An 18,201-nucleotide genomic window follows, 5' to 3' on the forward strand; every position below is an offset into this window, starting at 1 on the left:
TTCAACTGTCTGGAGGAAATTCTACCGACTCGGGGCTGAGATTTCAGACACCCACTCTGGGAAAGCCCCGCCCCGCCCCGCCCACCACACATGTGGCCACCGCTGCCTGGAGCGTTAGTGATGATTGGCTACTTAATCCGTCAATTTGGCTTTGCTCAGGCGTGCTATCCAATCCCGCTCGAGTTCGCCAGGGTTCCCAGGTCCTCCAGGTGGGCGGTGCCCGTGACGTATAGACGACGCGTCACGTCACGGAGGGCGGAAGTCGCGCTCACTGTTTTGAAATCCGCAGCCCGCGTGTCTCGAGATCCTTTCCAGGCTGAGGCCCGTCGCGGCCTAGATTCTGGGGACCCCCTCCCCCGATCCCTGCCGTTCCGCACCGGGGGTCTTGGGGCCGCGGACGCGCCATGTCCACCCCTCCGTTGGCGGCGTCCGGCATGGCGCCGGGGCCCTTCGCCGGGCCTCAGGCTCAGCAGGCCGCCCGGGAGGTCAACACGGCGTCGCTGTGTCGCATCGGGCAGGAGACGGTCCAGGACATCGTGTACCGCACCATGGAGATCTTCCAGCTGCTGAGGAACATGCAGGTCGGAGGGGCAGCGGGAGGAGTCTGGGCGGGGAGAGGGGCTGGCCGGGGCAGGGGCTGCCGTCTGGGGGGCTAGGCTGGAGCCCCCGGTCGTCCGTGGGACCGCCTGGGAAGCCTCCGGCCGGGGTCGCCCCCACTTCCACGCGAGTGCCCCCCAGGGCTGCGTCTGCTCCCCCGCAAGTCGGGGGTTGATGCTTTCCAGAGTGGATTTCTGAAAGATTCTAGCCACGTTCTTCTAGGTTGGAGCGAGGAACTTCGTACCTCGCAGGGGACAGGTTGGATGTACCTCCTCTTCCCTCCAGAAACCTTACTTTTCCAGCAAAGTAGCTCCACAGGATCGGCCCAGAGTCTTCAGGTCTGCTAACCACTTTCTATAGAAATTAGTCTTCCCCGTTTTCTCTCACACCTAAGATACAATAAACTATGCTAAACTAATACAGTCGTGAAACGTCCAGCAGTCACAACAGTAAATAAATCCATCCCTCTAGGATGCTTTCTCTTCTCCCTGTGAAATCTTTGCCTTCCACCCAGTACACCGCTAGTCCTGTTTTCTGACATCATGAATTAATTTGCATTTTCTAGAATTTTGGGTGAGAGGAACCACACAGTAAGTAGTCTTATTTTATTTGTCTAGATTTTTTTTCAGTCTGTGACAATAGATCGTTAGTTTTCTTTTATTACTGAGTAGTATTTCATTGTTATGAGTATATCGTAACTTTTACATCTGTTTGTCTGTTAGGTAGACATTTGGGCTGTTTCCACTTTGAGGTCATTATCAGTAATGCTGTGAATGATTGTTTACAATATGTGTTTTAATTTCTTTTGGATAAACAATTTGGGAATGCAATTGCTGGGTTGTATGTTATGTCTGCTTAACATTTTAAGATAATTTATCCGAAGTGTTTGTATTTCCATTAGTAATCCTAGATGGTTCTAGTTTCTCCACAGTCTCTATCATACTTGCCATTGTATATATTCTTGCTTTTCTGTGGCCATCTCTCAAATTATCATTTAGGAACAGAACTTTCAGTTTTGATGAAATACCACATATAGATTTGTTCTTTTACAGATCATACTTTTGATATCTAAAAATGTCATACCAAACCCAAAGTGAAAAGATTTTCTTCTAGAAGTTTGGTAATTTTAAAATCTCGGTTTATAATCTTAATGAGGAGGGGAGGAGTGAATAAACCATTCATAACTAAAAAAGATTGGATTAAGTTGTGCATTTTATTCTTAAGACTATTATTATTACTATCGTTAATCTCCTATGTAGATGCATTGAGTCATGACAGGTGTAGGTAGTGATACCTTATATCACTGAAGTACTCTGCATGGTTTGATACACCGTTGAAGGTACTGAATTCCTCTCCAGAGGCAATGGTTGTTAATAAATCTTATTTCTAGTTAGGGATGTCCTTCCAGGTATTCTTTTTATCATTAAGCAAATGTGATACATGTATGTATGTGTGTATATATATATGTATTATATGTATATACTTTTTACACCATTTTCTATGATATTTTCATTTGATATTTTTTAACTTATTCAGAAAAATAACTCCCTTTCCCTTTTTGAAATGTATAATATTCCATTGCATGAAAATACTGAAATACTATAATTTTATTAAATCACTTCTCTGGCAAGAGCATTTATGCTGCTTTTAATTCCTCACAATTATTCCACAGCAAATAATTTACTATACCAATGTACAAGTGCTCCAGTAGATTAAATACTTCAAAATAGCTACATGCTTAATGTTGTTAGATAAATTTTGATGCATGCTCCTCCATGGAATTTGTACTTGTTTATGCTCTTATGCCCTAACTATCACAGAGTATTACTCTATTGGATTTTTGCTAACTTGCTAGGTAAAATATCTACTTTACATTTCTTCTACTTTGAGTCTGAGCCTTTCTTCATGTATTTGACTCATTTGTTTCTTGCTAATTGCTGGTTGATCTTATTTGCCTGTTATATTTCCTCTCCTGCCTCATTTGGCCATTTTACCTTCCTTACCTAATTTATAGGATGTATTCCTTTATATATTTACAGATATTTACAGATTAGAGAAACTTGCTTTCTGTGATACAACTTACAAATTTTTTGGTGTGTTTTTTTTTTCCTCCAGTCTCTTTTGTGGTAGTTTTTGTGATCCTGTCTCATGGTATATCCCACGCTAGCCTTAAACTCATGGATTTCCTTTCTCAGCTTCCCAAGTGCTGGGATTACAGCAGGTGTATATACTACCAAGCCTAGCTAATTCTGTTTTTTTGTTATTCATATTTTTTTGGGGGGGCAACTCTTAGAGATTTTGCCATGCTTTCTCACTGTAAGGTCCGCTCCTGGATGGTAAGCAGACTCCACCCTCCTGGCAGCAAAGTCTCCGCCCAGTTACCTGTGTTACCTAGGCAACTGGCACACCTGGAAGAGATCACAGCTGCATCTGCCGAGGTCACATCTGAATTTGATGTGGCCACACCTTTCTCCGCCCATACCCTAGATAAGGCCTAGCCCAGGCCCAGATGTTCTCTTTTCTAGCTCTCTGTCTGCTCTTTTCTAGCTCTTCTCTAGCTCTTCTCTTTTCTAGCTATTTTCTCTCTCTTAGTTCTTTTTCCCCAGCTCCCTCTCCTTCTCTCTCTTTCCCAGCTCTCTCTTTCCCAGGCCTTTCCCCACCGCGTAGAGGACCAAGATTGCCTGGTGCCAGCCTGAACGATGAATAAACCTACCCCTTTCCTGAATACCACGTGCGTGGTGCTGTTCTTACTCGTCTACCTCTTTTTAAAAACCCAACCCTCACCACCTCGAACTCTGACTCAACTTTTCACTCAAGGCTGGTATTCTACCACTCAAGCCTTCATTTCTGACTTTTTGCTGGTTAACTGGAGATAGAACTCACAGATTTGTCCACTCAGGTTGGCTCAAACCTCAACTCTTAGATCTCAGCCTCCTGAGTAAGTAGGATTATAAGGAATGAAATATCCTGGTACCCAGCACTTAAAGTAGTTGATTTACTAATATTTAAGGATTAGAAAGATCTTCCTCCTCTAAAATGAGGGAGAATTTTGTGATATTTTGTTTCAGTTTTTACATTTAAAATGTTTTATGCAAGGCACCAGTAGGTCATGCCTATAATCCTAGAAAGGTAGGTGGCTGAGATCTGAGACTCCTGGGACTCCTGGTTCAAAGCAAGCCTGGACAGGAAAGTCTGTGAGACTCTTATCTCCAATTAGCCACCAGAAAACCAGAAGTGGAACTGTGTCTTAAAGTGGTAGAGAACAAACCTTGAACCATAAAGCTCAGGGACAGTGCTCAGGTCCTGAGTTCAAACCTCACAACTGACAGAATCTGTCCTATTACAAAGTATGAAATAGCTTTAACCTTATTTTTCCAACATGTTTTTGGTTTTGTCCTTTATGGGTTTTTTGTTTGTTTGCTTTGTTTTTCTAAGACAGTCTCAACTTTGTAATCTGTCTAGAACAGAAGGGATCCTCATGCTGGGAGTACAGCTATGCACCCCCACACCTAGCCTAAAAGGTTGATTGAATAATTCATTTCTTCCTCCAGTGCTTCAGTTGCAGTTCTACCAATGAATATTTTTGTTTATTCTCCATAGCAGTCTCTTATTTCTGTATTATTGCCACACTTTCTTACAGTTTTTGAGGCTCTGTAATGTGTTTATACTTCTGTTTTAGAATTCAGAAGTCCTGGGTACTCTTTCTTGTTTACTTTTCCACATGTATTTTAGAATCGGTTTTAGTTCAAAGAGAAATCTGTTAGCATTTTTATTAGGTTCATCCAACCCCAAAAGACCTGACATCCTGATCTTGAGTCTTACAAAAACCATAAATTAGCCTTTTTTATTTCCCTAAGAGGTATTTGAGGTTTTCATTCTAACCTTGAGGTTTTTAAAATTTATTTCTAGTTAGTGTATCTTTTCATTGCAATTGTAAGTAAAGCCTTTTCTATTTTCTTTTTGTTTTTATAGATGAAGTTGAGGCTATTGTGCTGTTTCTCTTAATTTTGTACCCTCTTGTGGATTCTCTTATTTTTAGTAGTATTTTCTCATGCCATTTGTAAATACGATGATTTAACTGGTGTGTGTGTGTGTGTGTGTGTGTGTGTGTGTGTGTGTGTGTGTGTGTGTGTGTGTGTGTGTGTGTGTGTGTGTGTGTGTGTGTGATCTATATCCTATCTCTCTTCCTCTGAAATGATACTCTGGGCATCTTAATGATTACAGTTAGGTATTCTGAAAATATTCTTTGCAACAACAGCATAGTTCCTTTTCTCCTGAAAAGTTCTTTTTTAGAGAAAAAAGTATTTTTTACCTTCCTGGTTGAGCTTACTAGTTTGTCTCCTTTATGTAACAGTAAACAATATTGAAATTATACATTCTTCTTAAATTACATTTTAAACATGAAAAGGGAAAGAAAAATATTTAACTGTTTGGAAGGCTTATCAGAAACTTTTTTTTCTAAGACTCATGGCAATGAAACATGTATGCCAACTTGTTAAAAAATGCACATGTATTACTATTAAAGTTTTCACATATGTGGGTACATATACATAGTGAATTATCTGTTTGATTTTAAATTTTTAATTGCATTTGATTATGAGAAACAGTTGATTTTATGTGGTGGTGAAAATTGTTTCTGTTACTTAGCTCTATATAGCGAATACAGAATCTATTTCTAAAAATCTTGATTTGCATTATAATATTTTGAAATTATTTTGTTTTCCCGCTAAGCTGCCAAATGGTGTGACTTACCATACTGGAACGTATCAGGACCGGTTAACAAAGCTCCAGGATCACCTTCGCCAGCTCTCTATTCTGTTCAGGAAGCTGAGGTTGGTCTATGACAAGTGTAATGAAAACTGTGGAGGAATGGACCCCATTCCAGTAGAGGTGAGTTTCCATGAGAGAGAAACACACAAGGAGAGGCAAAATATTGTCCAGACAGTTGCTTTATTTTTCTCTTTCTTCTCTTTTAGCAGTATTGCCTAATTTTGAATTTTATTGGTATTACTTTTTTAGTATACATTAGCTATGCAAGGTGGGGTTTCATTGTGACATTTCCACACATGTGTACATTTAGTTTTGAACAGAGAAGATGGAGATGTGATGTATATGGATTATTTTCATATTAATAATTTCTCATACAGCTGGGTGCTAGTGGCTCACACGTGTAATCCTAGCTGGTTGGGAGGCTGAAATCTGAGGATCACAGTTTGAAGCTAGCCTGGGTAGGAAAGTCTGCTAGCCTTGTGCTAAAGAAGCCCAGGCCCTGAGTTCAAGCTCTGGGATTGGCATAAGAATAAGTAATAATAATTTCTCATAGAAATTGATTCCCAGGATTATAGTAATTTTTTTGTGTATGGGGGGAATTGAGTGATTTTTAAAAAAAAATTGTTATTGTCTGTGGGAAATTTTACCATTGCTGTCAGCATCTGCTTTTAATTATATCTGTACTTTATTGTAAGTAGGAGTTTTAATAGTATCATAAAATAATGTTAAAATGGTTTTTATGAAAGTGTTTTATATTTAATATTATTTTTCATCAATATTTCGATAGATTTTTTTAAAGTAACTAGTGGGAATCACTGTATTTCAAAAATGCATTCTCTCAGGTCTGGTTAGATTAGCCTGGTATATATGATGTTTCTGTAAATGGCCTTTTCCTATGAACAAACTGTATCGTTCCTCCACCAAAGATAGTTGAGAAACTGAGATGCCCTCTTACCTACTACAAACAATAATTTTATGTGATCAGTACTTCTTTTTTGAGTAGTCAACATGTGAGAAGTGACATGGGAAGAATAGCTCCTACACATCCTGGAAAGAAATGGTCAAAGCTGTGAGATCAGAACTGGGACTGACTTTGTCTGGGGCTGGGGACAAGTCAAGGAAAAGGAGGGATGAAAACACTTACCGACAGATATCATTCATTGGGGCAGTAATCTTCTTTTTGATACTGTATTTTTAGTATCTTATCCTTTATGTCTAGAAATTCAAAACTTACTGATTAAATGATTAATTAATGCATTATTTAATATTTGACAACTAGTGTTATTAGTACTATTTTACAGAAGAAACCTGAAGAGTAATATCTAGAATGCATTGAAATGATGAACTTCTACAGCTATTATTTCCGCTATCACCTGAGTTCAAATTTACTTTTAAACAAAAGTATAAAAAGTGATCCTAGTCTGATGTCTTGTCTGTACCAGTCTAATTGGACTATTTAGAGCATATATTTTACTTCACTCCCAGCAACTTATTCCATATGTGGAAGAAGATGGCTCAAAGAATGACGATCGGGCAGGCCCACCCCGTTTTGCTAGTGAAGAGAGACGAGAAATTGCTGAAGTAAATAAAGTGAGTTTTCTGTTTAGTCTGTTTATTATTCTTGATGAAAATTGATATGGACTCAAATGTATCTCAGAAATCTAATTTAAATTATAGATCACACATGAAGTTGTTTTTGTGGCAAACTTAACCTAGTTAGAATATGGCCAAGAGCTTAAAGGTAAGCAGAAATGTCATCTGAGTAGTCAGAAGAGAGAGACTGCAGAATTCACCTGATGCAGCTCTTGTAGCTCTTAGGACACCTCCACAAGCACTCAGTCACAGCCCATTTACTTTTCTTTCAGATCTCACCTTTCTGGCTCACACCGTATTTGGAGCAGCAAATGATAAAAGTTTACAAACAGGAAATGTGAACGCCTCATTGCATGAATAAGAAATTGCAAGAGTCATGAAAACCTTACCCTACTCCAGTCCCTGAAAGAAAGCTGCCAGAAATACCCAGCATAAGCTGGGTGCTGGTGGCTCACACCTGTAATCTTAACTACTCTGGAAGCTGAGATCTGAGGATCCCAGATCAAACCCAGCCAGGACAGGAAAGTGCATGAGACTTTTACCTTCAATTAACCACCAAAAAACTGAAAGTGGAGCTATGGCATAAAGTGGTAGAGCACTAACCATGAGCAAAAGGAACTCAGGGACAGTGCCCAAGCCCCGAGTTCAAGCCCCACCACTGGAAATAAGAAAGCAGGCATAAAACAAAATGTTTCACACACTAAGTTTAATATTACTCAAGAAGTTAAAACAAGTACAGTAAGAAAAGACACAGGTGTTGGGACACAGGAGTTAGAATAATTTTCATCAGCTTATTAGAATGCTGGGAAGAATTCATTAGAATAACCACTAGAGTCTATAATGGTAAGATTCTGTTCACTTTGTAACAAGAAATACTAACTACATAGGAATCATAACAGTGATACCTATGACTACCATATTAAAATACATAAAAGTTTTGGATAATTAAGATAATATGTAAATCCTTAGGAAAACAATAAATATTATAAAAGTACCATTCTTGTTTACTTTGCAGATTTAATGCAAAGGAACCCAAATCTAAAAAACTCTTGAAAGTATGAAGAAATAACAGGATTTGGGGCTGGAGGCATAGCTCAAATGTCAGAGTGCCTGCCTAGCCTAGAAAATTCTATGTAAATAAGAACAAAAAGTAGTCTTTGGAAATTAAAACCCTAATATGAAAGATGATATAGGAACAGTAGTTCAGCATGTAGCAGACAGAGAAGAAATAATAATAGCCAGAAAAACAGCCTCTCTGTTAAATGCATTTTAGAGTTGAAAATGAAACAAGCCAAAATACTGGAAATCTGAAAGAAAAATGTGTTGCAAGACTAAGAAGAAAGAAAGTGATTTTTCTAAAACATGGGAACTTTTTGTAAAAGTTATACAGGTTAAGAGTATTTCTTACAGATATGATAGAAACCAAGGTATAAGAAAAGTCATGGTAGCAAATTGCTAGAGTTAGATAAAGAAAGCAATGAAGAAATTTAACTTAGATCTTGAAAAAAGAAGAGACGTTTGGGAACCTAGAGATAGGAGATGTTTGTTTATGAAGAAGTCTTTCAGGCTCCTGTTGACAGTATACGTGTTAAGTCACAGTTCTTCATGGTGGATCAGCCCTGTTCTCAGTACTATTGCCCTGCTCTCCCCTTAGTTACCTTCACCTCCCCGGAGGTGAATGGACCACTCCCTTTCTGCATCTTAAGATCTTCCCACCCCTCACATCTGCTATCGTCTTCTTTCTGATCACCTTTCCAAGTTTGCAGCTATTTTATTCCACTCCTGTCATTTTGTTGGAACTGGGGAAGAAAGAAACATGTGTATTCTGACCACAGTATTTTTCTCAAACATTTCTTTTTTCAGTATATCAAATCATATTCTGAAAGTATATATATATTAATGTAATGAGTCAGTATTTCAGATTTTGTTTTCTCATACTCATATTAAGCCAGGTGTAAGGTTCTTTGAACTTTGGAGAAAATGTTTATTATCATATGATTGAACTGATGGTTATTACAAAGAGAAAAGAATCAGTTGAGTTGTTTTAAATGCAGGATAAAAAAAGGAAGCTCTATGTTTATGGGAATTATTTCTTTTAAAGGGAATTTAGGTGAAATATTCTTTACTTAGTGACTAAGGAAGTATGTTTCTGTGTCATGTGGTTTTTATGTTTTGTGCGGGTTCTTGCATCAGTAGGATTAGAACTCAGGAATTAGGAAGAATCTGGCCCTTTTTGCTCTAGACTTCTCTGGAGAATGTCATATATATAATACATATTATAATATATATATATAAGCTAGGTGTGGTGGTGTACAACTATAATCCTAGCTATGCAGGAGGCTATGCAGGGGCCAGCGTCCTGCATAGCTAGGATTATAGTTACATATTACCACACCTAGCTTATTGGTTGAAATAGAATCTTGCTAGCTTTTTTCCTGGACAGGCCTTGAACGACAGTCCTCCTAGTTTCCATCTCCCAAGTATCTGGAATTACAAGCATGTATCACCAGACCCAGTCTCCCATGTCATGCTTTTGATGAACTTTTACAAAAAACAAAAATAACACACCTTGTTTTTTAATACATTGGCATTTGATTATACTAAATAAGGTGCTATATGGATCTGTGTTATACTAAAAATATGTATTTTGTATTTAGTGAAAATGTTCAGAATATTCTAATGCATATTTTTTTCTCTTAAATAAGCAAAATAAGTAGACTTATGTCCCTTATCCTCAGTTTTCAGATGTTAACTATAATTTATTCTTGAAATTGTACAGATTTTGGCTTTTTTAAAATACTTTTCACTTTCTCATGTTTCCTGCAATCCTAAAATCCTGTTTAAAACCATATGCTTTAGAATCATAAGAGTGAATTTTATTTTGCCTAGAGTGATTCTGTTAAAGTAAAATGAAATTAAAAGATGTCATGGTAGTGTTTACAGGTGACATATAATCGAGTCCTTGCATTTAGAAGTTAAGACATGTTTGATCAAGTGTCACAGCCTTTGTATGAATATTAGATTACCTGGTCTGACTTAGCATAAACATACTTGTAAGTATTCTCCTGTTTCTATATTCACCTGTTAATGTAACAAATTATGCACAGCTGATAGATTTTGAAAATAGCAGCTGTCAACCTCCCTAGAATCAATCAGAGGCAAGATTGTATATATTAAATCTTATATCATGTCATGAAAATTTATTTACAATTTAACCACTAATAAGCATAACTGTCAGCTTCACTGTTGATAGTCTCAAAACGTGTTTTGACTCTAGATGTTTTACTTGTGTGCTAATTTTTTAATTTAAAACCTAGTGGCATCTTTGAGAGAAGCTATCCAAGTACCTTATAGTTTGGTGTATTTTAATTTTTTTGTTTGCCTATATTTTAATTTGATCTTTAAAGTGACCTATTTTTTGGTACTTTTACATTATTTTTTAGGAATTATATTAAGAAGAAGGAAAAAAGTGTAATGGGATTCATATATATTTCCATCTTTAAAAGAGTATAATTAAATATTATTGCTCCAAATATTTTTCCAAAACCATTATTGAATAATGATTTCCAATAATAATAACTAGTAAACACTCCATGCAGAAGTGCTCTATTTTTATCTGTGTCATCTATTTTCATAGACTTGAAGGAAGGAAGCTTAGAGGGGTTTATGAGCTCTAGATCTAGAAATATAGGTGCAGAGTCACAGCCATGCGCATTCCAGGCATGTAGCAATCTTCCTTGTGAAGGTTATTGCATTGGGCACAGGACCATTTTGATTTCTGTTTTGAGAATTAGAAATAGGTTGCTATGGTTGCTTCATGCTATGAGTAGTGACATCTGTCCCATTTCTCAAAGACTAATTGCATGAGACACTGTATTTTTATTGTACTTTTTTTTTATATCGACAGTTTACATTCTGCATATACTATCATTGACAGAATGGTTACTTACAATGCCAGGCTCTTTTAACACTTCGTGAATCATAATAATCCTCCTAAAAACTCTTAGGAAATAGGTTTGATTACTTTCTGTATTTTTCTGATGGAAGCTTCAATAATTTGGCCACTGTCATCCACTTATATTAGGGAAGGGCAAATACCTGAACACCCAGTGAATCTGGCTCAAGAGCATGCTACTAACAGTGTGTACCACCATGCCTGGAAGATCCACATTTTTTGTAATTAAATGTACAATTTACTTGCAGTAGAAGTGGAAGAGTAGAAAGAATTGATAACAGGCACCGAGCCACAGTCCTGGGCTGAATTAAAATTCAGGGTTCCAGTCACAGAGTATTTAGGAAGTGAAAAGGGTAGAGACAGTCCTCATTACAGGATTATTTTCCCCAATTGCACTCTGGGTCATTAGAGTCATGGCTTACTACACTTTACTCGTCGAACTTCCTGGTCTATGTTTCATGTAACATGTTTGATAAATTCTTTTGTTTCCACAGAAACTCAAGCAGAAGAATCAACAGCTGAAGCAAATTATGGATCAATTACGAAATCTCATCTGGGATATAAATGCCATGTTGGCAATGAGAAACTAGACTGGTATTTAAATTCCCAGCTCTGCACATGCTACATCACTGGGTTTTGTTTGTTTTGTTTTTTGCCCCACTAATTGCTATTGTTTTTTTCTCCCTTAGAAAGGACTATTTAATTGCTCTTACTTTAATTGCTTGAACTGAAGTTTCTATTTTTACATTGTAGTTTAACATTAAAGTATCCAACTTTTTAAAAATCTGTTGATTCTACAAAAGATCATTGTAATAAAATTTGATAGAGTTTGTGTTTTGGTTAATTTCATTAATTGAATAAAGCAAAGTTTTGTAAATAATTTTTTAAATTGTCCAGTTCAATTACCCTTTTAGAAAAAAATTTTAATGTAACTATTTTTAGATTAAAATATCCATGGTTCCTGCCTATAATCCTAGCTATTCAAGAAGCTATTCAGTTATTTGAGGATTGCAACTTAAAGCCAGTCCAGCAGACAAATCTGAGAGACTCTCATCTTCAGCAAAGAGCTGGATCTGGAGGTGTAGCTCAAGTGAGGGAAAAAGCCAAACAAGAACTTGATACCTGAGTTCAGGCCCCAGAACTGATGCTCACACATATACACACAAAAATGCGTCAACATTGATCTGTGATACAAATTAATTAAAATTAAATATATGTGTTAACTACCTTGGCTCAGTTTTTTAAATTCAGTTTTATACTCAAATCAGTTAAAAGAGAAATGTATTGCTGAGAATGAACCATGTTTAAGGTATTGATCTTCATTGAAATGATGCCTATAAAAGCAGAAAAATGTAGTTTGAGGACAGCACAAATTAAAATTACATTGATAAAATTACATTGATGTGCTACCTTCTTTAGGTCAAGGAGCAGTCATCTTATTTTCCAGATGCAACCTAATCATATGTTTTGGAAATGCAAAAGAGTATTAAATTAGGTTGTTTTTTATGACAAGTGGTTTTTCAGGTTACAGTGAATCCTCTATAGATCTGCTTATGGGAGCTAGACTTTCCCATCCTGATTCCAAAGTCTCTACTAAGCAAGCTGGTGTGAATTTACCCTATTAAGAAACTATTTGTCTTCTGTGTTATATGTGGATCAAGTTTCTTAGCTGATTTCCTCGGAGGTGTTAAATAGGGTGGTTAAAGATCAGAGTTAGAAGGGTACTTGTTAGCTTTTCATTGTAATACCCTTTCCAACCTTTTCAGTTTTACAGCATGCACAAATGCTGTCTAATACAAAATAGGCAAAATTGCCAGGTACCAATGACTCATTCTTGTAATCCTAGCTATTCAGGAGACAGATATTTGAGAATCCATGAGAGTTCTATTGCCAATTAACCACCAAAAAAGCAGGAAGTGGGACTGTGGCTCAAGTAGTACAACACCAGCCTTTAGTTTTTTTGTTTTTTGTTTTTAAAGGCAACATTGCATTCTAAGCTTTGCAGATACCTATAACAGCTGGCAAAGTACAAGAAGACAAGGCAAAAAGTACAGACATCTTCAGACTCCATGTGTACAATTGTCAAATCAGTAGGAGGGAGACTTTACCCACAGGGGACATCTTGAAAATTAGGGCAGAAGTAAAGATGTATGATACTGTGATGAGAATGTTGTAACTTTCCATGCCACTATACAGACCTGATTAAACTAACCCACTGTTTATTAAGACTTGCAGTTTTACAGGTTTTTCTATCAACATCTTGGCATTGTGGTTTGCCATTATAAATTTAGTGCATTATTGTGGTTATTCCTATGAATTTAATTTTTTGCTACTGATAACAGAAAAAAAGTTTTGCCCTAAGTTTTTTTTAGTATTGTAAAAGTGTTGTTTCACTAATGCACATGTCTGTGGCAACAAATACTGAAATTCTAGAATCAAATAAGGCAAATATAATTTACTGAAAGTACATTAATTTTACTTCCCATATTGCTCTGTTTAATCAACATTTAAAGACTTTGTTTCTGATATTTAAATCATAAACACTTGAATATACAAGAAAACTTAGAAATAATACCAATATATATAATAAAATAAGTTACTACTGTCATTAATGACTGACTAATTCCAGGTAGGTATGATAAAATATTTGAGAAATAAAAGACTTCCAAATAATTTTTTAAAATCACACTAAGCTGCTTGGCTCAAAGCACCAGAAATTCAGTTCTTGGAAGGAATATGGGAATTGTATTCTTTGGATCTAGAATCTATAGATAATATCTCTATAGTGACTATTGATAGTGGTTATTAATCTTGAGTAGTGCAGCTATACACTGCTACAGAACGGTAGCTCCAAAGTCGCATAGGAAAGACTAATATGCCTTAATCTCTCCCAAGTATACTTAACACCAAATATGAGTGTGATGGGGAGTAGTAAGCAGTTTTACAACATATACAAATAAGGAAAATCACCAGGTGCTCAACAATACCAACTTTTTCTTGAGGGAGAGTATGCCCAAAGACTGAAGAGCAAAGAAAGATGAATTCTATTGTAATGTGTGCCGTGGGCAAGTTTATCTCTGCTTTCTCATTTGTAAAATGATGTATAAGACTTGTTGATCTTATTCTATGTTAGAATTTTGGTGACAAATGTTAGAAACTCAATCCAAAATAGATTAAACCCTGCGAGAGCTTTATTATCTCCTCTAGTCAGGAAAGATGCTAAAGAAGAGCTCGCGGAATCCAAGAAAGTGGTGGGAACAAACGCTTCAGGAGTGAGAGCTAAGATTTAATGCTTCCAAGATTTTGTGTCTACTAGTTTCTACTTGATGAGAGGCATCGTCACCAAATGCTGGGGAAGACATTCTTCCATTGACTTTTTTCTACTGATGCCCTTTCTGTATGCTAACCTTAGCTTTACCTCTACACTGAGGAGTCTTCTATGCTAAAAGCTTTGATAATATAACCTACTGATGGAGTTTTTGCATAAATGAATATTATTATTGAAATGAGCCAGGTTTTAAACTCATCCTGTGGCCAACACTTGGATATGAGAATCATGGAGGGTACTGTGCGAGGAGCAAGTACTCCCAGCGGAAGACCAAACAGGAGGGTTTTCAAGAAAAACAATAGTAACCAGTCTACTCACGTTTCACATTTGTTGATATAATATCAGTTATTCAACCTTCAAAAGCCCAAAGAACATTTACAGAAAACCAAATTCATCATTCGCTATTATGGAGAAATAACTAGGTTATGCTCATGTGTGTATGGACTTCTGTGCTGACATTTTTCTGTGCAGCTGTTTCTATGCAGCTGTTTCAATTCATTGCATGCCTGTGAGCTTGTCAGGCCTTGGTTAGCCTGGGTTAAAACACAGATAGGAGGGAGCTTAGAAAAAAAAAAAGAAAAGAAAGAAACCTCCAGCCTTCTGGAAAGGACATTATCTCTAAAATGATTTGGCAATTTACTGCCTTGATCACTCAGACATTAGATCCCTTGGCACTGTTACCAGCCAAAATGTGTTAACTTGACATTTTGATGTAGTTCCGGCTTGAGTAATCCATTTTCTTTCCCTAAATTCCCAGTGAAGTTGAAGTGAGGTAGAGAAGTTTTTCGGCTCTAAACTAAAACCCTAAAGCCTGAAAGTGTTTGTTACCCTAAGTGCTCTTAAATTTGCCGAAAATAGTTGGATGCCTTAAATGTTTTGTCTAATCCTGTAAAACACTAGGGCATCAAGGCTGGGATTTTTAATGTGGAAGTTTTCTAGGGGTGATTTTGTGTGTGTGTGTGTGTGTGTGTGTGTGTGTGTGTGTGTGACAATCTTAAATTATCTCGCCTTTTAAACTGAGTTTTTAGATTCACTTAATATTTTTAAATTTATGTTTTTAAAGATTATTGTTCTACAGAGAACTGAGATTGTTCACTGACAAGAATTTCATGCAATTTTAAAAAAAATTTTCATTCTAGAAAATTAACCTGAATTTGAATCTGAGCTTGAAGACCATTTTTGTTCTAAGATTCTTGAAACGCAAGACCACCAAGTAGGAGCTCTTTATTAAAACTACCCAAAGCTAGCCAGGCACCAGTGGCTCACACCTGTAATCCTAGCTATTTAGGAGGCTGAGGTCTGAGGATCACAATTCAAAGCCAGCCCAGGCAGGAAAGTCCATGAGATTCCTATATCCAATAAACCACCAGAAAAACAGAAGTGGTGCTGTGGCTCAAGTGGTAGAGTGCTTGCCTTGAGCTGAAGAGTTCAGGGACAGTGCCCAGGCCCAGAGTTCAAGCCCCACGATGGACAAACAAACAAAAAAAAAATACCCAACGCTATTTTAACTTCCAAGATGTTTTAAAATAGTACTTCTTTTAACTTTAGCATGAGCAAGAAAACGTGGTATACATACACAATGGAATTTATGCTTCCATCAAAAAGAATGGCATGACCCCATTCGTAAGGAAATGCAAAGAAGTAAGCTGGACCCAGAGAAACATAGCCTCTATGGTTTCCCTCATTTATAATAATATGTCTCGTCCTAGCAGGGGATCACAATAGCTCTATAGCTATGTACATATAACCATATAAAATGACGCTAATCAAAATGAACTCCAAGATATAGAAACAAGAAGTATTTATTTATTTATTTATTGGTCGTGGGGCCTGAACTTTGGGCCTGGTTGCTGTCCCTCAACTCTTCAGCTCAAGGCTAGTGCTCTACTACTTGAGCCACAGCGTCGCTTCCAGCTTTTTCTGCTTATGTGGTGCTAAGGAATCAAACCCAGGGTTTCATGCATGCAAGGCAAGGACTCTACCTCTGAGCCACCTTTCCAGCCCCAATAGGTTTTTATTTTTTGTAGTGTACTGTTTGCAGTTATTTATTTCATTTTTCCCCCCTTTGGTTTATCCCCTGTTGTCATGGTGAGACAAAAGACAAAGGTGAATTAATGCAACAGCAATACTCACAAGACGTTGTTGGAAATGAACTTTACAACTTGAGGGGGAGGGAAGGCGAGAGAAAATGAGGGACAAGAAATGTACTCATTACTTATGGAACTGTAACCCCTCTGTACATCACCTTTACAATTTAAAAAGAACCAAGAATCACTTAGGTGATTTTTATGTATATCTTTTGATTTACCACAAATATATGGAATCAGAACCTCCAAAGTGAGGGTCTAAAAGTCTGTATATTTCACAAATTTTTCTGATCTTCTATTGAAAAGTATTATAAACAGATTAGTGGGAGTTATATTTCATTATGAAATTATTAGTCAAAAGTGACTAGCAATACAAAATAAAATGGATGACACCATATTGAGAGTCCTAGAGTCTCAAGTATTCAAAGATTATGTTTTGTATCAGCAATTCTCAACCTGAGTTGTAAATGGAACCAACTGGGTCGATGTCAAAATTTCCTGTGCCAAAGCCACACCCCAAACCAATCAATTCTGAACTCTGTGGGATCCAGGTCTCAGTGGGCTCCAGAGCTTCTCAGTGGTTCTAACATGAATCTAAGGTAAGAATCATTTTACTATTAGCTTTTTAGCAGTGGAAAGAAATCCTGAGGGATGTTTTTCTCTCTGTGATAAAGCACTAAGAACATAGGACAATAACAAAAATAAATAGAGAATTCATCTGTACCTACAAACATAATGTTTATATCTTAAATGTCAGAGCCATAGTTATCCAGACTCAGGAGAGATAAAGCTACAGTAGGTAGGTAACTTTTAACAGCAAAAAGTACCTACATACTAACAGACTCTGAGCACTTCCAAGACTTTCCAGAGGTCAAGGGGAGCCAAAAGGAACACTACCTACTTCTTTGTTCCCAGTGTCATTCCCAGCATGGCCACGTTGTGCTTTAGACTGATTAGTTGTCTAGTCATCACTTAACTGATTACTTAAGAGACTCATGTACCAGGAGTTGAGCATACAGGAAGAGAAGAACCCTTTTCTCAAAATTACTGAATAAAGCTAGAAAAAAACTTTTGTACATGTAGGCTGTGGGATAGATGTCAGAAAACTTCACTTTCACAAAATGGATGTCCACCAACCAACTCAATGAATGAACTGAGATTTTCATGGTGCCCATATAGCAGATAATAGAGCTCACATTATAGATTTTCTGCTTCTGGAAAACCACACAAAGTATCTTTATGGTTAAAAAAGTTATTGTTGTATTTTTCTAAACATCTAACAATCTAACTTCAGACAAAAGATATAGGAAGGCAGTACTCTGAAATGTTCGCTCCAGAAGATGAGAAAGTAACACAGTGTTAATTGCAATAAGGTAAAGGAAGTAGTTTTCAAAGCAGCTTTGAGACAAAAAAAAAAAAAAAAAACCCACAACATAAAAACCGTTTGTGAAAGCTTAGTACCTAAAATCTGCAGATGGCACAGCTAACAAATAAATCAATTAAAGAATGCAAAGTGTGAGCAGAAACATAAATGTGAATTAAAACCATACAAACTTCAAGTTATGTATGAAGTAAGTATTTTAACCACTGGCACTAAAATTTTAAATTGAATTCTCTGATGAAACAGAAAGCTGGTATAATTGCCTGAGTAAAGGGCGGTTTGAGAATTACAGCTGGTGGGAAAAAAAATGTGTCTCTGTGTTATGAATAGACAAGTAAAAGCATGACAGATGAATAGAAAGGGCTTGCCAAGGTATCAACAATAGTCCAGGTGAGAAATAGCTATAACATAAAGAAGCTCTATGGCAGAACTTAAATTGAAAAGTAGTGAGGTTTTTTTTCCTCTCATGATGCTCATATCCATGGATTCC

General features: G+C 37.0%; 1 protein-coding gene across 2 annotated transcripts; it reads left to right on the top strand.

The window, feature by feature from the left end:
- Nucleotides 1-251: 251 nt before the first annotated feature.
- Nucleotides 252-12,116, top strand: Med30 (mediator complex subunit 30). 2 transcript variants are annotated; one of them, XM_069991297.1, is made up of 4 exons: nucleotides 252-581; nucleotides 5,329-5,487; nucleotides 6,853-6,957; nucleotides 11,410-12,116. In XM_069991297.1, exons 1-4 carry the CDS (start codon nucleotides 405-407, stop codon nucleotides 11,503-11,505), a joined length of 537 nt encoding a protein of 178 aa, XP_069847398.1. In that variant the 5' UTR covers nucleotides 252-404; the 3' UTR covers nucleotides 11,506-12,116. The 2 variants fall into 2 exon arrangements, with proteins under 2 accessions (XP_069847398.1, XP_069847399.1); XM_069991298.1 differs by lacking the exon at nucleotides 11,410-12,116 and adding an exon at nucleotides 7,233-11,403.
- The last annotated feature ends 6,085 nt before the right edge of the window (nucleotides 12,117-18,201 follow it).

This window comes from Dipodomys merriami, unplaced genomic scaffold (genome assembly GCF_024711535.1).
Source record: "Dipodomys merriami isolate MVZ:Mamm:240054 unplaced genomic scaffold, mDipMer1.0.p SCAF_4, whole genome shotgun sequence".
Classification (NCBI taxonomy): Eukaryota; Metazoa; Chordata; class Mammalia; order Rodentia; family Heteromyidae; genus Dipodomys; species Dipodomys merriami.

What these genes read in the sequence shown, in the direction of transcription:
- Med30 (XM_069991297.1), top strand. Translation starts at nt 405, where the DNA reads ATGTCCACCCCTCCGTTGGCGGCGTCCGGCATGGCGCCGGGGCCCTTC. An exon ending in TGGACCCCATTCCAGTAGAG is followed by an intron (nt 5,488 to 6,852) that starts GTGAGTTTCCAT and finishes CTTCACTCCCAG; the next exon opens with CAACTTATTCCATATGTGGA. An exon ending in AAATTGCTGAAGTAAATAAA is followed by an intron (nt 6,958 to 11,409) that starts GTGAGTTTTCTG and finishes TTGTTTCCACAG; the next exon opens with AAACTCAAGCAGAAGAATCA.